The sequence below is a fragment of the Pholis gunnellus genome (assembly GCF_910591455.1).
Source record: "Pholis gunnellus genome assembly, chromosome: 11".
NCBI lineage: Eukaryota > Metazoa > Chordata > Actinopteri > Perciformes > Pholidae > Pholis > Pholis gunnellus.
The window spans coordinates 23,814,939-23,836,257 of record NC_136538.1 but is presented as its reverse complement, the minus strand read 5'-3'; the positions used below and the strand labels follow the sequence as shown (position 1 = coordinate 23,836,257).

The 21,319-nt window shown below is 38.7% G+C and overlaps 1 protein-coding gene across 1 annotated transcript; it reads right to left on the bottom strand.

Annotated features, from left to right (window-relative positions):
* Positions 1-5,888: 5,888 nt before the first annotated feature.
* On the bottom strand, positions 5,889-16,678 carry LOC306702914 (gap junction alpha-5 protein-like). Its single transcript, XM_079168670.1, has 7 exons — positions 16,554-16,678; positions 11,812-11,937; positions 11,045-11,209; positions 10,192-10,485; positions 9,176-9,241; positions 8,932-9,080; positions 5,889-6,535 (listed from the first exon to the last, which is right to left on the bottom strand). Exons 2-7 carry the CDS (start codon positions 11,878-11,880, stop codon positions 6,076-6,078), a joined length of 1,203 nt encoding a protein of 400 aa, XP_079024796.1. The 5' UTR covers positions 11,881-11,937; positions 16,554-16,678; the 3' UTR covers positions 5,889-6,075.
* Positions 16,679-21,319: the final 4,641 nt, after the last annotated feature.

Here is a 21,319-nt window from a genome sequence, read left to right as displayed (position 1 = left end):
TTTAAACAAGATAAAACTCTTTGGAGTCTTAATTGTTTCCTGTTTAGAGAATCGTAGATCTACAACTACACGTTTGTCCTGCATTTTGTGTACACGAGTTGGACTTCAGTCGCTCTGGAGGGCCACACCTGTGTCGTTCACTGAGCGTGTTGCATGTTATATAATCCTTTCGCTTCCCGTGACATCTTTCTAGGAACTGAGCTATCTGAGGGCAGCTGAGTTCACGTCTCCCCTCCGATCAAAGCTCAGTTGACAGCAGAGACGTGTCTGGATCTCTGTTTGTGCTGTTAGGCTGTAAACTCATTCGATTATATGAGACTCTAGTTTGTGGACAAAATACAATTAAGATAAGCAGCTGTTGAGGATGTTCCTCCTACATTCTAATGTCATACAGAAGAAGTACTCACGTTGAAAAGTCATGCGTTTAAAATGTTTCTCATGTAAAAGTACAAAAGTAGCAGCATCAAAGTATACGTATAATATACGTAGGGTATCAAAAGTCATTTCAGTATAATGTTAATTATATTATTGGATTATTATAATATAATACATTAATGTGTGCATCAGCTGGTAAATATGGGGCTGATTTTAATTTATTAATATATATTTTATATGGGCTTTATATATATATATATATATATATATATATATATATATATAAAATAAGTGGAGTAAAAAGTAAATTAATTTCCTCTGAAATGTTTTGTTCCAAGTATACGTCAGAATTATACTTATAAGTACTACTTGGGTAAATGTACTTAGTTACTTTCCACCATAGAATATTATACACCTGCAGTTACTCTTCATGTGTTTTTCATAAGGAGAAAGCTATTAACTGCAGTTTATAATGTATATAAAGTAGCTCTGATGATCAGAATTGTTGTTAAATGTCTTTTTCCTTCAGGGGTGTCTTTGTGTAAGATTAAATGATTCATGGGGAGTTAGTGACACCTGGTGGTGAAAGCTGGTATTACACAGTAACGCTTCTGTAATGAAAGACAAAAGAACTCTTTTCATAACTGGCTCATGAAAGAGGAGCCACAGACAGTTAAGTTCACAGACGGCGTCAGCAGGTGGCAGATACAAATAAAAGTAGTAGTGACGAGTCTCTACAGAGGAGACGACCTGGAAAACAAGGGCGAACCAAGGACAGCAGAGAAGTCAGGCTGCTGAGGATGAACAGTTACCTCTGGGTCATCAGTGTCAGATCAGAAGATCCCAAACCTGCAAGAACAACTAAACAATAACCTCAACCTCAACCAAAGAGACACAGTCATGAGAAGAATCATCAGATTTTAAGAATATAATCCGTGATAGTGATTACTTGTATTTATATAAGAGAATAAATAATAAATACATTTTTCATTTGGCTCATTTCAAAAAGCCAAATTAATTTTTATATTTTTTTATTTCTTTATTTTTTAATTTTTTAATTTTTTAATTTTGTATTCCTTTATTCCTTCATTTGTTCTTTTCTTCATTCCTTCCTTCATTTATTTATTTATCCATCTATTTATTTATTAATTAATAATTCATTCATTTATTTACCAGGGACTTTCAGTTTCCACCTCAATGTAAATGTAACTTAGATAGAGAGCTAATTTTTCGTCCTGGGCAGGTTATTACATATTGATTGCCTAATATCGTTAATGCAATGCTACAGCGAGCACTTTTGTAGCACACTGTAGAGCACAAAACAATAATGATACAATACATTAAAATACGTAAATGCAATACAGAAGTAGAAGTAAAAACAAAGAGTACGCCAGAGATGAGGTCGTGTGATCAGCCATCTTTTTATTTTATGCTTCAGGTGATTAGTGCTCTTTCTTATTAATTCAATATGAAGAATGTTCCAGTTGCTGGTGGCTCTGATTGAGGAGACTTGCTAACTCCGTGTTGTACAGTACAGTCCCCTCTTGAATAATATACCTTGTGACTGAATGAGGGAGGTGCAGCATCTTTAAAATGTTTAAAACTATCAAAATAAAACGCATCGTACTTTTGTAGACCACAAGGAGGAGGAACAAAGAAAAGCTTAATGTGGATAATGAAAATGTAGGAGGAGGGTTATCACACTTGAGATGACTTATTGTGTAAGTTTCACAATAAAACGTGTGTTACGAAACGTTTTGTGTTCAAGGACAAAAGTACATATGATGTAATTAAAAAAACAGTTATATGCAATAAGACATGTTCATGTTTAGAGCTGTGTGTGTTTGACTCACAAGGGAGAAAAATGCAACATTTACAATCCAATTATTTGACATTATTTTATGTGTTGACTGGAAAACGGACCTCTAAAACAGATTTTGAGTCAATCACAAGTTTAAAGTGTGTTATGTGTGTGTGTTTGGTATGACATGAAAAAAAACCAATGTCACATGATACTTTAAAATGACACTGTGACATTTAAAGAGAGCGACATAACAAGGTACACGCACACGCACACACACACACACACACACACACACACACTTACACAAGTAAACGAGGGTCTCCCTTTTGATATATAAATACAGCTGACACGTGACCAAAGTACAGAATTATGGATAACAGGTGTGTGACTGTGTTTATATGTGTGCGTGTGTGTGTGTGTGTGTGTGTGATACACATAACTCAGTTTACATCTGAGGTCATGTGAGGCTTTATGGGCTTACAATACTATTTACACCAAAAGTTTGTGTCAGTGTTGAAACAGGAAACACCAGTACTGCTTTGACTACAAACACACACACACACACACACACACACACGTTTGTCTTTCTTGACTCGTGGGGACCGTCATTGAAGGTCCTTGGCCCCTAAACGTAAACTTTTATAATAAAGGACGTATTAAAATGACAATGTGAACGGTGTCGCTCGTAGTGCTGAATCTACAGAGAATTATTAGTAAGAATCTTCAGTTCTCTTCGGCTTTATAGAGCTTCATAGTGACTTTCAGCTCATTGTTAAGCTTGTTAAAATAACATGTTGACAATTCAGCTACATTAATTCTGGCAAATCAAAAGTAATCCCTTAACTTTCATCCAGTAGAAGAACTGGTGCACCTAAATCAAATCTTTCATAATGCTACTGGAGAAATACAACCCCCACACGAATGTCAAAGATGTGGCGTCTTCACCATGCAGTTATATATTTGGCCACAAGAGGGCACCACTGCCACAGAATTGTTTTGAACTAACAGCATTTCTTTTGTGTTACTGTGTTTATTAGTGAATGCATCTCAGATAGAACTTTGTTACACGTTTAATTTAATACTTGTTTAACAATTTTGATCCAACTACTATTGAAAAGTGGTTTGCTATATTTCCTTTCCACTTTTCCTTTAAACATGTTTGTTTCCTTTTCTATTGTAACTTTCAATTTCAATCTTTTCAAAGAACGCTCCTCCGTGTCGTTCATTTATGGTTTCCTTTTCATTTCTGTTGCTTTGCCATATTCAATGTCACATTTTCCATTTGCATTAGGTGCTTCAATGTCTTCCTTTTTCTTTTAAACATTTAAATAAGGAATATTTATCCTTAATAGTAGAATAAATTATTATTTGCCATCAACTCTTTCGTTTTTAATTTTACATAAAGCTCCAACTATTCTCCAGGTATGATGTCTGATATTTTACCCCATGTGTTGTTAATGTCAGCAGGTGAGCTCATCAGATGTCCACAATCAATCACCTGCATGTACGGCAGTTTAATTCAATAACGGTTTACCATTCAACACACAGCCTCATGTGGAGAATCACTTCGCTCACACAGCAGGATCGTGGCGTAAACATGGCTGCCACAGATGGGAGGAGAGGAGAGGAAGAGAGGGAAAGAAAAACAGAAAACCTATCAGAGTTCCCAAACATTCCTGATGCATCCAGATGACCTGAATGGAAATTCTCCCATCGGCTCCTTGTCCAAGCTGGACCTTTGCCATGGGAACGAGGCACAACTTTGTTTTTAAATACCAGAGTGCCCCTTTCTGAAACTATCCAGCGTTTCTCAGCTGCCAACTGTCTAACTGTCTTATTAGAAATAAACCGAGGGGTCAAAGGGAAATATGACGAGTCTTTAGGCGATGCAATGTGATCTCTAGTTTTCATAACGATGCTTCACAGGAACAACCGTTTGGGCATTTCTCAACTACACATATCGCAGGTAATTTATCATAATGTATGTGCACAAATTATAAACTCAGATCACTTAGTTTGTTACCTCAAATTAGTGTTAAATTACATAATTAATTCCTTTAAATTAATATAATTAAATGATGTCACTCTCTCATACAGTGTCGATGCTAAATTGGCAGCAACAATAACTTGATGTGGAGATAAACTTGAGGTTTTGACTGTTAAACACAACATTGTGTTTTCTTTGAATGAATACAATGTTGGATAGTTTCTGTTGTGATATATATGCAAACAAATTATCAATGTTTAGAAGTTATTTAAGTGTGTCAAGGGTACAAATGTCTAATTCACGACATGCACATTTGTGTTTATTGGGTGTTTATTACTGAACTGAGTCCTTTAATACTGACTGATACAGATACAGAGTTTATTTGTTGTTTAAATGTGTCTGACAGCTGTAGCTGTTACACACCTACTTGATCAAAATACCGGAGGAAATATTGATATGATATTATGACAAAGGGAGAACGTGGCATCCCAAAATTGACAACAGGCCTTTTTTTCCCATAAGAAACATTTTGAGATGACAAAAAAATAAAACGGATGGCTAAAATCCATTTTGCTGCTTCAGTTTCAGTGTCCTGGTATCGTTCCTACAACTGAGACACCCGAATAGAACCGAGGCTTCATTATTGTCACACTTATTATGTGCTTTTCCTACTATAAAATGTCAAAATGTCTGCTGTGAAAAGCATTTACGACAGTAATTTATATCAAGGCCGCTCCACAACATAGTCTCGTTAGGTTAAATACTAATCAGCAGGAGTCAGATAAAGAAAAGAGTGAGCATGCCAGGACTACGGTGTTCCTCTTATTGTGTCCATCATGTAAACAAAACTGCATTTTATTTTACTCATCAGCCTTTTAGAGAGAGAAATAGACTCAAACTGATTTTGCAAAGCTTTTTAAACATATACAGCATTCACATTATCGAAGTGGAATAATAAATACAAAACTACAATATAGTAAATATCCAGCAATGTCAAATCATCACTGATAGTATAATCAGTGTAATTTGTCAAACTACAGTACAATCTGCAAATAAAACACACAACAAACATTTCAGATTGCAAAGATTGTCGTCCATTGTGTTTCAGTCCAGATGTTCATAGTCATAATGAGACATTAACATAAATACACTCGCCAGTATTTCTCAAAACGGACTAAGAAGTCAAACGAAAGACACAGTTTTGAAAATATATATCAGAAATTTGAGCATAAATTTTAAAAAGTGAAGAAGTGCTGGTGTGAAGATGGAATCGGCATTTGTGCTTCATATTAACATCCACTGATTTCACTCTGCAAAAAATAATCTTTTCAAAAGGCCTTGAGTGAAATATCTGGTGCTGTGATTAGAGCACAGATTTCATCTCTGATCGTCTGCATTTAGATCTGCAGTAAAAGGAGTCGCAGGCCAAACAATTGTAAATGCAAAGTTTTTAACTAAACTGTGTTTCTAGACCAGAAAATTAATTTTCTATCAAAATAACTACTCACCATTACTAAACAGTTTAACGTTTGACATTACAGTCCTTTACTGGTGTGTCCACATGTTGCATGAAGTATTTTTGTATCTGCTGCTCTTAAATTAAAAATGTAAATCTATACATTTCAAATCACGATGTAGCAAACAGAACAGGTAGAAATGGTAAAATATTGCTTCCTGTGCAAAGACGAAACTGGTCTTTCATCAAGGAGACAGCTGTTTGCGAAAAAAAAAGATATACAAAATGTTGTATGAGAATAAATTGAAAAAGCATAATGTCAAAAGGAATAGCTTCCTAATGGAAATGTAAAAGATGATTCCTCCAACTGTCTTAAATGCGTATATATGTGCACATGTTCATGCATCAAATGTGTCTCAGTTTATTCAGCAGGAGTGTGAGAAGTCAAATTTTCTACACAGAGAGGTCGTCTGCTCTCGTTCGGCTGCTCGTTCGGCTCGTTCTGCTGAACCTCCGTTTGTCCTTGTGACAGAGCCCTCCGTTCGGGCAGAGCAGCAGCCCGTCCGGGCCGCCGTTCATCTCCAAGGAGCTGGTGTCGGTCCTCAGGTATCCGCCATCTTGGATCTGACCGTTGCCCGCGCCCTGCCACGCGGGCGGGTAGCAGCTCATCTGGAGGAGGTTCACCTCCTCGGCGGCGGCGGCCATTTTGTGCTTCTCGGTGGCCATGTTCTCCGAGTTTTGTTGGTTAGCGAGGCGGTGGTTGGGGAAAGGGAGGGGCAGGAAGTGCGAGGAGCCGATCACACACTGGCTGAAGTCCGGGGGAGGGGTCGACGGCGGGGGAGGGGACAGAGAGAGAGGACGAGCCCGCGAGACGTTAGCCGGAGGGACGGCCTTCACTTTTAAGAAGTACCGCCTGCAATGAAGAGATTTAGACAGTTAACGCCTCACCATGAAGAATTAGATTAACAATAAATAGGTTGCACCAACAACGATTCATTTATAAACCTGATTAAATCAAGGTTTCACTTTAAAACTATCTTAAAATTAAGATTCAATTCAAACCTTTCTGTGAACTTCGTTGTAAATCTAGAATAAATTAAATTCTGTTGCACCAAAACTTTAAACTCCAATTCAAACTGTGATCAAATATTAATTTTAAACGTACACTTGAGGAGGTTTTACATTTTAAAATTGCCTTTTTGAGACGGATTGAACAAAAATAATCAAGTTGAAGAAAATGAAGGAACACACTCAAACCAGTTGAGTTTTACGAAGCTGCAGCTGGATTAAGATACCAGTTAAGACAATAAAGTCTATATTAAATAATGGTGGCCATGGTGCCATGGTCTCTATTATTTTGTGTGTGTTTTATTATTTGGCCATTTTGCTCCATTAGTTCGCTCAACAAGTAATTAAAGTTTCTCTGCTGAGTGACGCTCGGCTAACAAGTCTTTTTAACTACCGAGCAAAATAAATTAAGGAATACAGAGCATACAAATGTATTTATTTTACTTTGGGTAAGCAAGCAACTCTATATTGTTTAAACTATTTAATGTTGGTTGAAACCTGAATTTACTAAACAGATTAGTTTTAGTTAGTTAGAGCTCTGCTTCATTTTAAATCTTGATTTACTCATTTTAAACCTTATTTTGCTAAACTCTGATCACAACTAACCTCCTACTCAATGAAGAGGCTGTGAAACAATGTCTTGTGCTCTTGAAGAACCTTAATTTTACTCAAAGTTGTCTTTTTATTTCCAGAGGAAATGCAAAGTTACATTTCAGCTCTTTAGGGTTTTTTTTTTTATCCTCAGACAGTTTGACCTTTACGTTCATTTCCAGGAAGTAAAAGCTGAATCACTGAATGCCCAAAATAGACGAGAAATGCACTTTAGTTGTTGCAAGAGCTTTGTTTAATCTGACTCTACACGACTAATACAAAGATCCTGCACATACGCTGCTCTGCATCCTGATTCTGAACCACAGAGTCCTACATCAATGACCAACAGTATGTTTTTGGTAGCCCCTCGCTGATAAATGCTTATATTTTTCTGTCTTGGTGCCCCCAGCTTTTAAGGTCATAAATTATAAATTTGCAGCACAAGATAATATCATCAGATTTGTCTCTGGACATTATGAGGCTCCGGCACACATCGTAACCTTCTGTTTTCACTAAATGGTGCTCCTTGTGTAAAATCTTTGGACTTCCCCTTCCTCTAAAAAGTGTATATTCATTACCACTACTGTTGATTTCATCCTTTTTAACAAGGTTGCATTTGTTTGAACTACGTTTGTAAAATCAGCTTTGGAAATCATGAAACTGTCATTGTCTTATGGTTTTTGCTATAATTTGTTCCCTGTTTGAAAGTCTTTGTCTCTTGTGTTTTAAGCTGCAATCCTTCCAAATCCAAGTCAAATTCCAAGTCTTTAATCCCCGTCTCTGAGCTTCACAAGCATCTACAGAGGACCTACATCAATAACTACAGCACCTTTAACCAAAAGAAGCAGTGTATAAAGTAGCCGTCTTTAAAATCAACAACTAAAGAATCCTGTGGGTAAATATTTCTGAATATCTCAGCGAAGACATTTCAAGGATCCTCGAGAGCCCTGTTAAAAGAGACGAGAGGCTTGCAAAGATCTACACAGATCAACTGAACAGAAAAGGAAATGACGGTTTCAAACACTCCATAACACACAGTAAAAAACTATGAAAAGGTAATTCAATGTGAGCGCTAACTTGTTGCTACATAAGTCTTCCTTTAGTTTCTGATTTGGACCATTCTGTCGCATTTTTTTGTGTCCCGAGTACAACGGATTTGCAGTGCCACTTCCTGCCTTCCTTTGTTTGCCGCCTGTGTGATTGTCGCCCTTTAGGAGTTTCACCTGATTGCTCGTCACACCTGCTCTCACCTGTCCCTCGTTATCTCCCTCCGCTCCCTGTGTATTTAGTATTATATTATTGGATTATCATGCTTGTGTATATCAGTTAAATGTGAAGTCTATCTAGTAAAGCTTTAAAAATCAATGGAGCGGAATACAAAGTACTATATTTGCCTCTGAAATTAAGTTAAATTGAAGTACAAAGTAGCAGAAAATGGAATTACTCAAGTACTTCAAAATGGTACATGAGTGCAGTTCATGAGTAAATTTGTACTTTCCACCACTGGTGACAGCCAACAGTGTCTTTAATTTCTCTAGACTTGAAAGAACTCAACAAACATACACATTGTGGCATTTTAGATTTTGTAAAAATGCACCTGGAAACTCAAAAACATGCATCATCTGGTCTCTTAAGCTCCAACACGTGTACCTGCAGCAGTGTCTCCACGCCAGGTGATGCAGTTCGAGCACGCTGAGGGCCAGAGAGACGGCGGACACAGCCATCATGAACACTATGAAGACGTTTTTCTCTGTCGGCCTGGAGACGTAACAGTTCACTGGATGCGGACACGGCCAGGCCTGAGAGAGAGAGAGAGAGAATACGACTGTGGGACCTGAATATCACATTTCATATGTCAGAAAGAACTCAACATGGTTTAGGTTTCTGGTTTTACCTTGCAGACATACAGAGGGTTGAGGAAGACTCCGTACATGATGTACTGGAGAATCAGAAACACCACCTGTATGGAGGTCCAATCACAGTCAGCCGAATTCATTCAACGTTGAGTCGTAGAAATACACATTTCACCGTCTCCATTTTACCTCCTCATCATGATATACCATGCAGTATAATATATGGTCATGTATAAAATGTACTACAAAATGAAACACGTATAAGAGGTAATTCTTATCCAGGCTCAATCCCAATGTCCACACTCACAGACTTTGAGGCTCGTTCATGAAAAGTCCGTCAGGGTTTGTGGGCCTTCATGCGCACCACCACAGTCCGCATTTGTGGTGGTGGGCTGTGAAGCTAATTTGACGTAATGGCCTAAATGGTGGAATTACAACTTATCTTTTGAAGGTAAATCAACTTCCCGGTACGAGCACTTGAATAGCCTTTATTTAAGTCATTAGGTTCTTAAAGATGTAAAATGCAGTAATAGCACAATAGAGTTATTTAAAGGAAACACTAGTGCGCTTGCTTTATGGTTTTATTATTTTATACTCGGATGTCTTGTTATAAATCCACGCATTTTCTACAGAAATTGCATCAGGTAATTACCCACAATTCATACTGTTGTGGCGCTAAAACGGCGGGGTTCCCAGAGGAAGCCTGGAGGCATTCAAAATATTTGATACAGAAACGTTAACATTAATGATTTAAGGAGAGTCCATAAAAACATATGAAATCAGAGGACTGCAAGCATAGATTATATTTTACACACCTGGTTTATTCATCAACCTTTTCTTTTTTGACTAAAACGAGGAAATAGATTTGCCGATTACTGTTTGTCTCGTATGGCAAGAGACATTTAAACGTAACATGTTTTGGAGTAATCAAAGTATTGGGATATTTCGCTGTTCATGTTTATACCCTTTCAAGCCCTTGCAGCCTTTCAGGGTTCAGGGTTTAAGGCCTTATGGGGGACATTGGGACTGGGCCCTGGTCTGTAGGACTAGCATGTACCTCCATGACGCTTCGTAGCACTATACTCAGGATGTACGTCTGCAGCAGCGCTCCCCTCAGACGGACTCGACCAGCCGATTGACCTTTATCCTCCTTTCCTCTGACTTTCTCTCCTTTCCTCCCGTGTTTCTCTTCTCCTCCCTCTCCTTCACCCCCTCCTTGGTCCTCCTCCCTCTCTCCGCCCTCTCCCTCCTCCTCCTCTCTGCTCCTCCTCTTCTCCTCCATGCGGACAGTGTGCATGGCGTGGCCCATGTAGATCAGACTGGGAGTGGACACGAACACGATCTGGAGCACCTGCGAGGAGAGCAGCCAGATTTACGATTTAAAAAAAAACAGTTGAATCAAAGGTTAGTGATGCTTGAAATCAGCATTCGTAGCTATGAAAACGTATGTAGGTATCATAGATATCCCACAAAATCAAACCGTATGTCATCCATGAAATCATGAACAAAGTATAAACCCCACAAAAACCCACGTTGGGCGGGAAGTAGGAGAGATTCGATCGCTATTCATGCTGCATGCGAAACGTGAAGTCAACGTTGATTTATTTGTTAAGTAACTTGCGTACTTCAGTAACGGCACTTCGGTAGTTATATTTCCGAAAACTAAGTAGATTTGTTGCGTAAACCTAACTAAGTTGTTTCCTGTGAAGACAGAAGTTGCTGGACTTTCGTAGGAAAAAACGCACAAAAATGAGGAATAACTTTTGCTTATATCATATCATGAGGATACGTTGAATATTGTGTCGTCTGAACCCGGCATACGTTAAAAAAGGACTTAATGTTAGAAATGATTAAAAAAAAATACCAACTATAGCTGCAAGGAAAATGTTCTGCATTAGTTTGTACATTACCCAGTATCGTATGTGAGCTATGGGGAAAGCTCGGTCGTAACAAACGTTCTCGCAGCCCGGCTGTTCGGTGTCACAGTTGAAATCTTCCTGCTCGTCTCCCCACGACGACTCAGCCGCCGTCCCGAGCACCAGGATACGAAAGATAAACAGGATGGTCAGCCACACCTGTGAGGCCAAAAACAACAGAGAAAGATGTATGAAACCCTCAGAAACAATGATATAGAAAGAAATAATGATTATGATCAGGACCTATTGACTTCTGTGACAACATTTGAAAATGCTATAAGAGGTCTGAACAAATGTCTCCTACTTTCAGTTGTTCGTGTCAGCTGCAGATGTTTCTCGTGTATTTTGTTTTATAAGTCGGGGCTAATAAAGTTTAAATGAAACGTACTGCTGGCTTAGAAATAAGAATAATGCAAGAGGAGGAATTGTTTAAGGACTCTAGTGACACCCTTAGAATATTAATTTAAGGTATATAGTTATTTATATTATTTTATTGGGAGGTAAACTTATATTTTACATATATTAGGACTTAATAACTTCTTCAGCATTTGTCAACAAACAATCTGCAATATTGTTTTATTTTGAGAGTGAATACGAATGTTTATTTCCACCATGTGCCATGTTGCCTGGCATGCAATGTGTGCAGTGTGTACGTGTGTGTGTGTGTGTGTGTGTGTGTGTGTGTGTGTGTGTGTGTGTGTGTGTGTATGTGTGTGTGTGTGTGTGTGTGTGTGTGTGTGTGTGTGTGTGTGTGTTGTAACCTTGCCAACAGAGGTAGAGTGCTCCTGTACTTCCTCCAGGAAGTTTCCCAGCAGGCTCCAGTCTGCCATGACAGCTCAGCACAGACTTTTGTATTTATTTGTCTCTCAGCAGGAATTAAAGTCCACCTGAAGATCAGAGAGCACAGACAGGTTTCATGAGCAGGGTCACGTTTAGGCTTCTCCTAATCTCCTCTGTGGTTGATTTAAACAAAAGGCAAAGACAAAGGTTTGTATGAGGTGAGAATGTCCGGGAACAACGATCAGTGATTAAACCCGTAGCTGAGAGCATCTTAAGAAGCTGCAGAAGCTGCAGGAGGAACTAAAAACTACATGTTTCATTGTTTTGTTTTTAAGACCTTTTTTCAATTAGACAATAAGAAGACATATATTTTCATATCTATTGACTTAAATTTCACTTGTCTTCAGGTTCTGTATCTGTTCTTCTTATTGATGATGTGTCTGTTGTTTGCAACACATACAGTATAAATAACAATGAAATTCACAATCGATAACAAATGTTTAGGAAACTTTAAGGAACCGTTACTGGTTCATTTAATAATAATATGAGTGTAAACGTAAAATCTGCATTAAGTAGCAGCTAAACCAAAGTTTCTTACGTTACTTCTGCCCGGTAACATGAATTATAAAGGCAAACAAGCTTTAAGCTGTTCACAGTTTACTGCACATCGAGCTCTGTTTTCATTCTGAGACGTTTATTTATTATTATCAGGAAACTGGGCCCAGATCTGTGCCGTCCAGTTATGATGTTTTAATGTTCTTCAAATTGATACATGAAACGTTTCTCTTTGCTCTTTCAAAAGCTTCCTTTTCTGCAATAATAAAAAATGGCACCTGCTGTTTATCTCCATGAATCAACTCTTAATATGAAAGTAGTGGATTAAACATGTTTATTTGCGTTTTCTTTTGCCAATTTTCTGAAATTTTGTTGAAAAAAGTAAAAGATTGAAGAATACCGTTTGTGCTGGTTGGTGTGTTAGCAAGTGTGTATGAGTGTGTGTGTGTGTGTGTGTGTGTGTGTTCTTGTATTATCTGACCCTCTCTCCGGCCCGGCCCCGACCCCATTAATACAAACGTCTGTGCCCATGTCTTAGTTTAGCTTCACTCTCGGTTCCCACACTCCACTCCGTCTGTCTCTGGGGAAGGAAAACTAGATGTCTACTGTAAACACACACACACACACACACACATTTTGATATGTGACATGCGATGTGTATTACTACTGCTATTATTTTCTTCCCTGTAAAATCCAAACAATGCTAGAAGTCCAAAGCTCGGCCAGCAGTTTATAGAGGCTCTGATGTTCATTTCACTCAACAATATGAGAGTTTTGTTAAGAAAAAAACCCAAATATAATAATACTAACATATTGTTTCTCTGTTCTTGAAGCAGCAGTGGAGTTCAGTAAGTGTTGGTCCTGAGAGAAAGTGCTTGCTAATAAGTCAATACAACTTAAATAATCCATCTCTTTGGGAACGGGAATGATCTCAGTCAATTTCATAACCTGCCTGTCTGGTTCGTTCCAGTCAGACTTCATGAGAGGAAACCTCCTCGTATGATATTTTGTTGCCTTCTCTTCTCTTGTTTGTAGATATTGTAGCCAGGGCTCCCAATTGAAGGTCTGATATAACCGCAGGCATTATGTTATGCTGTAATGTACCGTGGGATCAAAACATGTGGTTTTAATGGGGACATTTTACTCCTCAATGAGTGTTTGTACTTTGGTTACGCAGTTTATTATTAGATGATTGGAAGCTATGGTTGAACTTCCAAAATTAGAATAAATCCTCAAAATAATTGTGCCATATGAATTATCACAGCCAAAATGATCGAAAAGGGAAAAAGACAAAGAATGTCCCTACAGACCAGCGATTCTCAGATTTAGGGGATTATCTTCGACTAAAAGGTTAAATGTATTGATAAGAGTTGTATCACAGTTCGTTACATGCATACACACTTTTCAAAATAAAGTTCCGTCTTCACAGTAAAAAATACTCGGTTTAGGCAACAAAACTACGTAGTTAGGTTTCGTAAAATATCGTAAAATATGTAGTTTGCCAAAAGATTTGCCATTTGGGTTAAGATAACTACGGAAGTTACGTGATAAATAATTCAACGTTGACTTCTTGTTTCACACGGGGAACAAACAGCGGTCTTCTGGGTAAAAGGTCGTATTTTGTTGGACTCATCCACCCCCACTCCCAACTGATGTGTCTAGCGGTTCTTATATTTCCTTGGTCATGATTTTGTGGATAATTGACAAATTACAACACATTATTTTTCATAGGTATAGCTATGAACGCTGTATAAGACCAGCCTGAAATAATTCACTGTCGCGATATCTATTGAAAATGTGTAAAAGACATAATAATGCTATCGGTTAAGTTCATCTTTAACTTTGTTTATTGTGCATTTGGTCTCTTTTTTGGCAAATTAATTAGTTTGTAACCAAAACTATAGAAACAACTGATATAAGAGGCACTTATGGTAGAATATTTAGATTATTGAGAGGAGAAAGAAAAGCACACAACCAAAGAACAAAGAGAGATCATTTTGGAGTGATCGAATTAATTGATTACATACTTATTAATGTGATTAAGCTGCTGCCACTTTGTTCCCGATCATTTCTTTCATTTTATTATTTCTATTGACTGAACAACTTAAAACTGCAATGCTCACTTTTTTCTATTCTAAGCTCTTTTCAAAGACATAAATATTCTTTGCTTTGAACGATAATTTGTGTCTCATACATTTTTATTTTCCACAAAAAAAGATCAATTACATTTTCATATTGTTTTAAAATTACATCCACACCTTTTCCCTCATTGAAAAAGTCCACAATCTATATTAATATGTTTAACTCCTGCAACATGTCTCCTACTTCACTGAAAAGTCAAATATGCGTGTGTGTGTGTGTGTGTGTGTGCACTGGAGGTTTCAAGTTTCCTCATCACACGTGTGTGTGTTTCACACTGGAACATGATTGGCTTACAGGATTGTTGTAATGTGACATGATCGAGCTCGTACGTGCACGTCTTAAACCCAGATTTAAACTTCCCTCCTCTAGCAGATGAAGGTCAAACTCTGCACACACATACATCAGTCTGCACAGTGGAGATCAAACAACAATAAGCAGAACACATGTTTTTGAGTGGATCGGGACTTTAACACGCTGCAGCAGAATTATGATAAATTAATGAATAATTTATAGACAACTACAACTTGTTATTTATACTTTTTATGTAACGTTTAGTTTTTAAAGTCTGTTTCAGAAGCTGCGTTCTTATGACATTCTCATGAAAAACTAAAATAAGATGAACTTAATCTCCCTGTGGGAAAAGAAAAGACATAACTACATCTTGGGTCCCATTAAACCTGGGAGATATCACGGACAATCTCATGAATTTTAAGTCACAATAAAAAGGAAGTTAGAGCATCTTCAGCTTCTGTATTGTGACGTGTTCCCGAGTGAAACGTCCTGCGAGGAGCTACTGGTGGAAAAAAAGGTGGGCAGGTTTATGTTGCGCGATACGAAGCTACAGAGGACTGTGGCTCCACACACACCTCCTGGATTGATTGATGGATGGATGGATGGATGTCATGATATTATTGGCTGAAATTGGTTGGTACCAGCTTACATAAGCACACACGATATATTGTTTTACAGGAAGATTTAGTACAAAAATACAGAGACTTTTTTTGCATATATTGTTTTATAGGTCCAAAATATGACCAGTGATACAGAGTGTAAAAGGCATTTTTTTCATTTAATCTTTTGTGAGCCTAAAATTCCCTTATTTATTAAACGCCCCTAAACGCCCCTCCCTTCCTGTTTTTATGAAACCTGAAGGCTTTTACTAACTGTGTGTGTGTGTGTGTATGTGTGTGTGTATGTATGTCTTTCACAAGTGCTCCCAGCATCATTAATAACAATATTACTTCCTTCTATAGACTTCCCCTCGACCTTTACGTGCATGTGTGTGTGTGTGTCGACTATCCAGCACTCAGTATTGTTCTGCATCCTGTCTTTATAACACACACACAGACACACACACACACACACACACACACACACACACACACACACACACACACACACACACACACACACATCTCTTTCCTATGCTGGTTATTGATGGATAATAAATTAGGAACCATTGACCTCGCTCAGACATGAGGATGTTTTTAATCTGATAATAAACGTTATTTATAATTTACACGATTAATATTCCCCAATTAAAAGTGTCGACATAATACAAATGTGAGCTATCAAAAGCGTGAGCTGTTTTTTGGCCATGTGCCTCATTAGATGTTGTCCTGAAACAAATTAATTTGGTCTTTAATAGAATATCAGATATTTGAGGTGCGCTTGGTTTATGATGACAGCGGCTCATTCCTGAGCACATCTACTTCTTATCTTATCTTCGATCTTATTATTCCTGCATTTAAATGTTTTTTTAGTCATAGTTTTGTGGTAAAAACTTGATTTATAGGCCTCGCACTGAGAGTTTCAGAGGAGAATTTGCTGTTTCAGAGGAGTTTCCATGATGGGGACAAAAATAACGAGAAAACACTGAATCAAACCAACATTAACCTTGAAGTTTGTTGTTGTGGGCGGCACGTTGTGTTCAAGAATCCACCAGATGGACGCACAAACACACACACACACACACACACACACACACACACACACACACACACACACACACACACACACACTTTACCTGATTTAGGATTGCAGTTGGCCTGAGAAAATCTCAACAACGTTGGTGAAGTGGCTGCTCTCCTCTTCCTCAGCAGCTACTTTGAGCAAGGAGCTTCCTTTCCCCTGATCCTCAGCAGCAGCAGAAGCTGTTCGTATGTGAGGTAGTTTGCACCGGTCCAGATGTCTTCTAGTTGTTTAAGGTGTTGTTGTTTTTTTTGTTGTTGTTTTCAGCCACAAGTTTGTGCATTGTTCTCACAACTTGAGCTGCAGAATGTGACCCTGAGACGGCTTAAAGAGACGGGTGAGAGAGACAGACAGATGAACAAATGCAACGTTCATTCAGATGAGTTGACAGTGAGACAGTCGGTGCAGCAGCAGACAGATGAGAGCAGTTTGTGTCCAGAGGACTGACCCGAAATGAGTGTGAGCCTCTAGTTTGTACCAGCCTCCTCTCTCTCTCTCTCTCTCTCTCTCTCTCTCTCTCTCTCTCTCTCTCTTTCTTTACCCCCCCCCCCCTCTCTCTCTCTTTGTCCCCCCCACAGCAGAGGAAGTGGGCCTGGTGCCTCGCTGCCTGCTATTCAACTCTTAGGCATGCATGTGTGTGTTTGTGGAGTCTGGCATCTCAAGGAAGTCTGATATTGTATTTGGACACAATGGCTGCAGGTCCCAGTCATGCATTCCTCCATGTCGCTCTATTCTTCTCTATACGTCTCTCTGTTCGGTTGGTATATTGTTGTGAAAACAAGCTTACATGTAAAATCCACAGACATCAGTTTATACCTTCGCTGTGAGGCAGGAACACACTTTGTAGATAGTTTCTATAAAACATTCTGGAGACATTTGAAGCGCAAAGTCAGTAAACCAATCAGTCAATAATTGTTGTTTCCATCAACTAGTTGCAGACAACCAACTACGGATAATAATACTAATTTAAAGAGGAGTAACTCTATGCCTCTCAGGAATACATAATATCACTGCTGCCTATCATTTTAAAGAATAGTTGGACAAAATAATAATTATTATTCTTTTCATGCAGCAGTATTTAGGCTTTATATATACCTCCACTACGGGCCAAAAACAACATTTATTTGCAGAAACGTCACTCAGAATCATTTAAACAAGCACGTTCATCTGTGAAAGTAACATAACATTTCAAATGAAAGAAATAGTCACATTTGCCGTCTTGCCCAGACACGAAAGAAACATTTTCCATATTAAATGACTAGTTAGAGTTAGATGAGAAGACAGACAGACAGACAGACAGACATGGATTATCACTCTAAACCACAGACTGGGTTTCTTGTAACTTAAGAAGAGGTTATTTATTTTAAGCTCGTGTGGCTGTAGGTACAAAGCTCTTGCTAAAATTGGCCTTTCATGTACATGAAGAGAGAAGGGAGGTGACGTGATTGGTGATCCGGGTCAGGTGTGATTAGTGTTTTTGTGTTTGGGTGGGAATATCAGTGAGTTTTCTGGCTAAATTTGTTTATTTATATAAAAAACAGGTGATAATGCTTCGGTACAGGAGAAATAAATGGGGTTGGGCTGACTTGAGTTTACGGATGACTGTGAGTCTCTGTTGATAACCCGGGTTAATGTCCATGATACGCTCTCATAACTGTCTGTACGCCGTATGGTCAGCAGCTGGTTAGCTTAGCTTAGCATAAAGACTGGAAACAGGGGGAAACAGCTAGCCTGGCTCTGTCCAACAGAAACAAAATAATTCTCACTTGCACCTCCAATCTCAATCTCAATCTTCTCATTTTACTCTGGGCAAGAAAGCTAATGTATGTATATTATATACATGTTACATTTCTGCAATTTAAAAACAATTGGTTGTAGAGAAGGTTTATGTTTGCTTGTATACATATACTGCTGAATATGAAAGAAGAAGAGGAAGAAGTGAGTCCTTCAGCATCACCGTTTACTCTGAAAATGCTTTCATCAACTTTTATGAACATTTTATGAATGAAAATTCAAAAAGGGTCTAGAAAGGCAAAGTCCCGCCCCTCTGTGTTGACCATTGTGGGACCTTATTTCGGTAAAAACTGTACGGTAGTCAACGGAGAGAGAGACAAATAATTATTTGATCCCGTTTGAATATTGCCATGAATTACACATGTGATGTTTTTCAATTTAAATGAACAATTTAGAAAGACAAGAAAGTCTCATTTTGTCATAAAACACGTTGAAGTAACGAGGGCAACAGGTCTCGATCGTTCTTTCTCTTCTCGGCTGCTAAAGAGTCTGACGGTGACTATCGTACATTTTTTTTTGTGCGATAAAAAAGCCACTAAAGTAATATGGTAAAATACTCAAAACTGTGTCTTTACTCACAGATAAAATAACGCAAGATGTACTCTAAGTCAGAGCAGTGAAGTGACGACAATTCACAACTGCAGGTTGACAGAGGGGTTACTCATTATTAGCTATTGCGACGCTCCGGGCTTCTTTTATCAGCTTGGAAAATTTGTGGTCGCTTTCTAGAGAACTTGTGATAGTGTCAAATGCCAACTGCCAATGTCAACTGGTTTCCTCTGGGCCATTATCAGTGTGTGTGTGTGTGTGTGTGTGTGTACGTGATGTAGTGAAGAGGAGAGTTCCCCTCGATTCGCGTGAATCAGTGGTTGCACCATGTGACAACACATTAACAATTCTCCTTTCAAACGGGATGGCATTGTGTCTCTAACACTGACACAACGCCACTGGTTTAAATGCGAGATTGGGAGCGTTTCGATTGTCTCTCAACGGCTCTCAACATGTCGGCAGCGAGCCGGCGGCTCATAGCTAACGGTGCTAAGAGCGCTAACAGTGCAAACTACGGCAAAAGTGCTGACAGAGCTAACATGGTTTACCTTAAAGGGAACCGGAGGTTTGGGTGCCACGCCTCGGCGGCAACGCTGTCGGTCGGGACTTCGTTATCAACTGTAACCGCCGTATGAAAGCAGTGCAAAGCGGCGACCGTTAGCTAGCTAGCGGATCCCGCTCGCATGGACGAACATGCACTAAAAGCAGCAGCATGTCAACAAAGCTCTGCTAACGACAGAGAGAGAGAGAGTGACTTCATTCTCTTCTCAGGTAGAAACTGCTCCACTATATCCATGTCTTTATTGTATCTTAATGATGCAGTGAGCTCCACTTTTTCATGAAATCTAGAAAGCATGTCTCATAATATTACAATTATTACCACATACAATTAGAATGAGGACAATGAGCCTCCTCTGGGTACATAAGGACAACAAAACACTGGGAAACTACAGATTCTCGGAAAGATTTATATCATTTTTGATTTTTGAAACTACTTTTTTCTTTCAACTCATGACTTTTTTCCGTTGAAGCAGAACCTTTAAATAACAATTAACGCTCTTTACAAAGTCTGCATGACACCACAAGACTGCTTAAAAAAAAAAAAAAAGGCTTTATCTTGTTCCAAACAGCTTCCGGTGAAAAGAGCTGGTGCCAGACTCATAAAACCGCCACAATGAATCTCTGTGTGAAACGGTTTTGCCATCTTGAGGTGAATTTGGAAAGATTTGATCCACCACATTTTTTTGACTTTCATCTTCTTGTTATTTGTCGATTGTCATTTGCCTCGCTTAAAAAATTCAAACATGGAATATTTGATGTCAGTTTAGCAGTGGCGTTGCGCGGACATTTCCTCTGCGACCAACGGAGTTTCATTTTAAATGTTTTTTGTGTTTATTTTCCGAATATGCAAATTTAGCGGTTTTGCATTTAACATTTTTATTTTATATCACAATGTTTTCTGCTGCACACGGCTTCAAACAGATTCAGATTACTTTATTGTCTATTAACCTTGCATAAAATGGAAAACTGTCTTTGCCACTGGAAGATAAGAAAACACAACAATACACGACAATGATGCATCCTAAAATCTTAAAGTGACCGGAGCAGTGATAAAAGTCTGTTGTCATTTTCCGGACGTTGGGACTTTCAGTCTGCGGCGTGCCTCGCCTTTTAGGCTGTGAAGAGAATAAATCCTTGAGTTGGAGTTGTTTGTCTCCAATGATCAGTTTGTCTTTTTGTTTAACTGAGAGGCTTCCAAACAATGAGACAATGTTGAATGTGAGAACACCACAGACTTTGGTGTGCTGGCTGCTTTCAAAGCTCCTCAGTTTCCTGAGGGAGCTGCTGTCTCGCTTTCTTGAAGATGTAGTCGACATTGTCCCGGGAATCAATACATCTTTAGTCGAGTCACACACATTTTACATAATTTTTTTTTACGATTAACTAATTTATCAAGATAAACTTTCACATTTACAGGGTTTTTTTTTCTGTAGCTGCAGCAGCTGTGAAAGCTAACAATAGCCACGTTTGTTGTTCACGTTCATAACGATCATTTTGGGGGAGTGGCTTTGGAGGAAGGTCTGAAGGTCTGTCTGTGTTGCCAGCTTTGTGAATCTGACGTACTCGTGCTGGGTTCTCAAGACATAGCTTAAAAGATGAATGGAAAAAAATGGAGTTTTAAGAATGATGTTGCAGGACTTTATATGTGTGTGTGTTTACGTGCATGCTTGTTGTTGTGGAAGCCCCTACACTAATAATGTATCGTGTCTTGTTCTGTTCTGAAGAGATTCAACGACGCAGAGACACGAAGAGAGTGTGAGCAGACTTTTATCTCTTGTCATCATCTCCAAACTCCTGCCTCTCACACCTCACGTGTGTGTTTGTGTAATCGTGTTTGTCTGTATGTGTGTGTGTGTGTGTGTGTGTGTGCACATTTCAGTGTGTCTTTGCATGTTTCACACCTCTGTTATCGTCTTG

Excerpts from the sequence above, each read along its gene's own strand:
- LOC306702914 (XM_079168670.1), bottom strand. The coding sequence starts at position 11,880 with ATGGCAGACTGGAGCCTGCTGGGAAACTTCCTGGAGGAAGTACAGGAG. Across the intron at positions 10,486-11,044 it reads TAGCTCACATACGATACTGG|GTGCTCCAGATCGTGTTCGT; the intron begins GTAATGTACAAA and ends CTCTCCTCGCAG. Across the intron at positions 9,081-9,175 it reads ACCCTCTGTATGTCTGCAAG|GCCTGGCCGTGTCCGCATCC; the intron begins GTAAAACCAGAA and ends TCTCTCTCTCAG.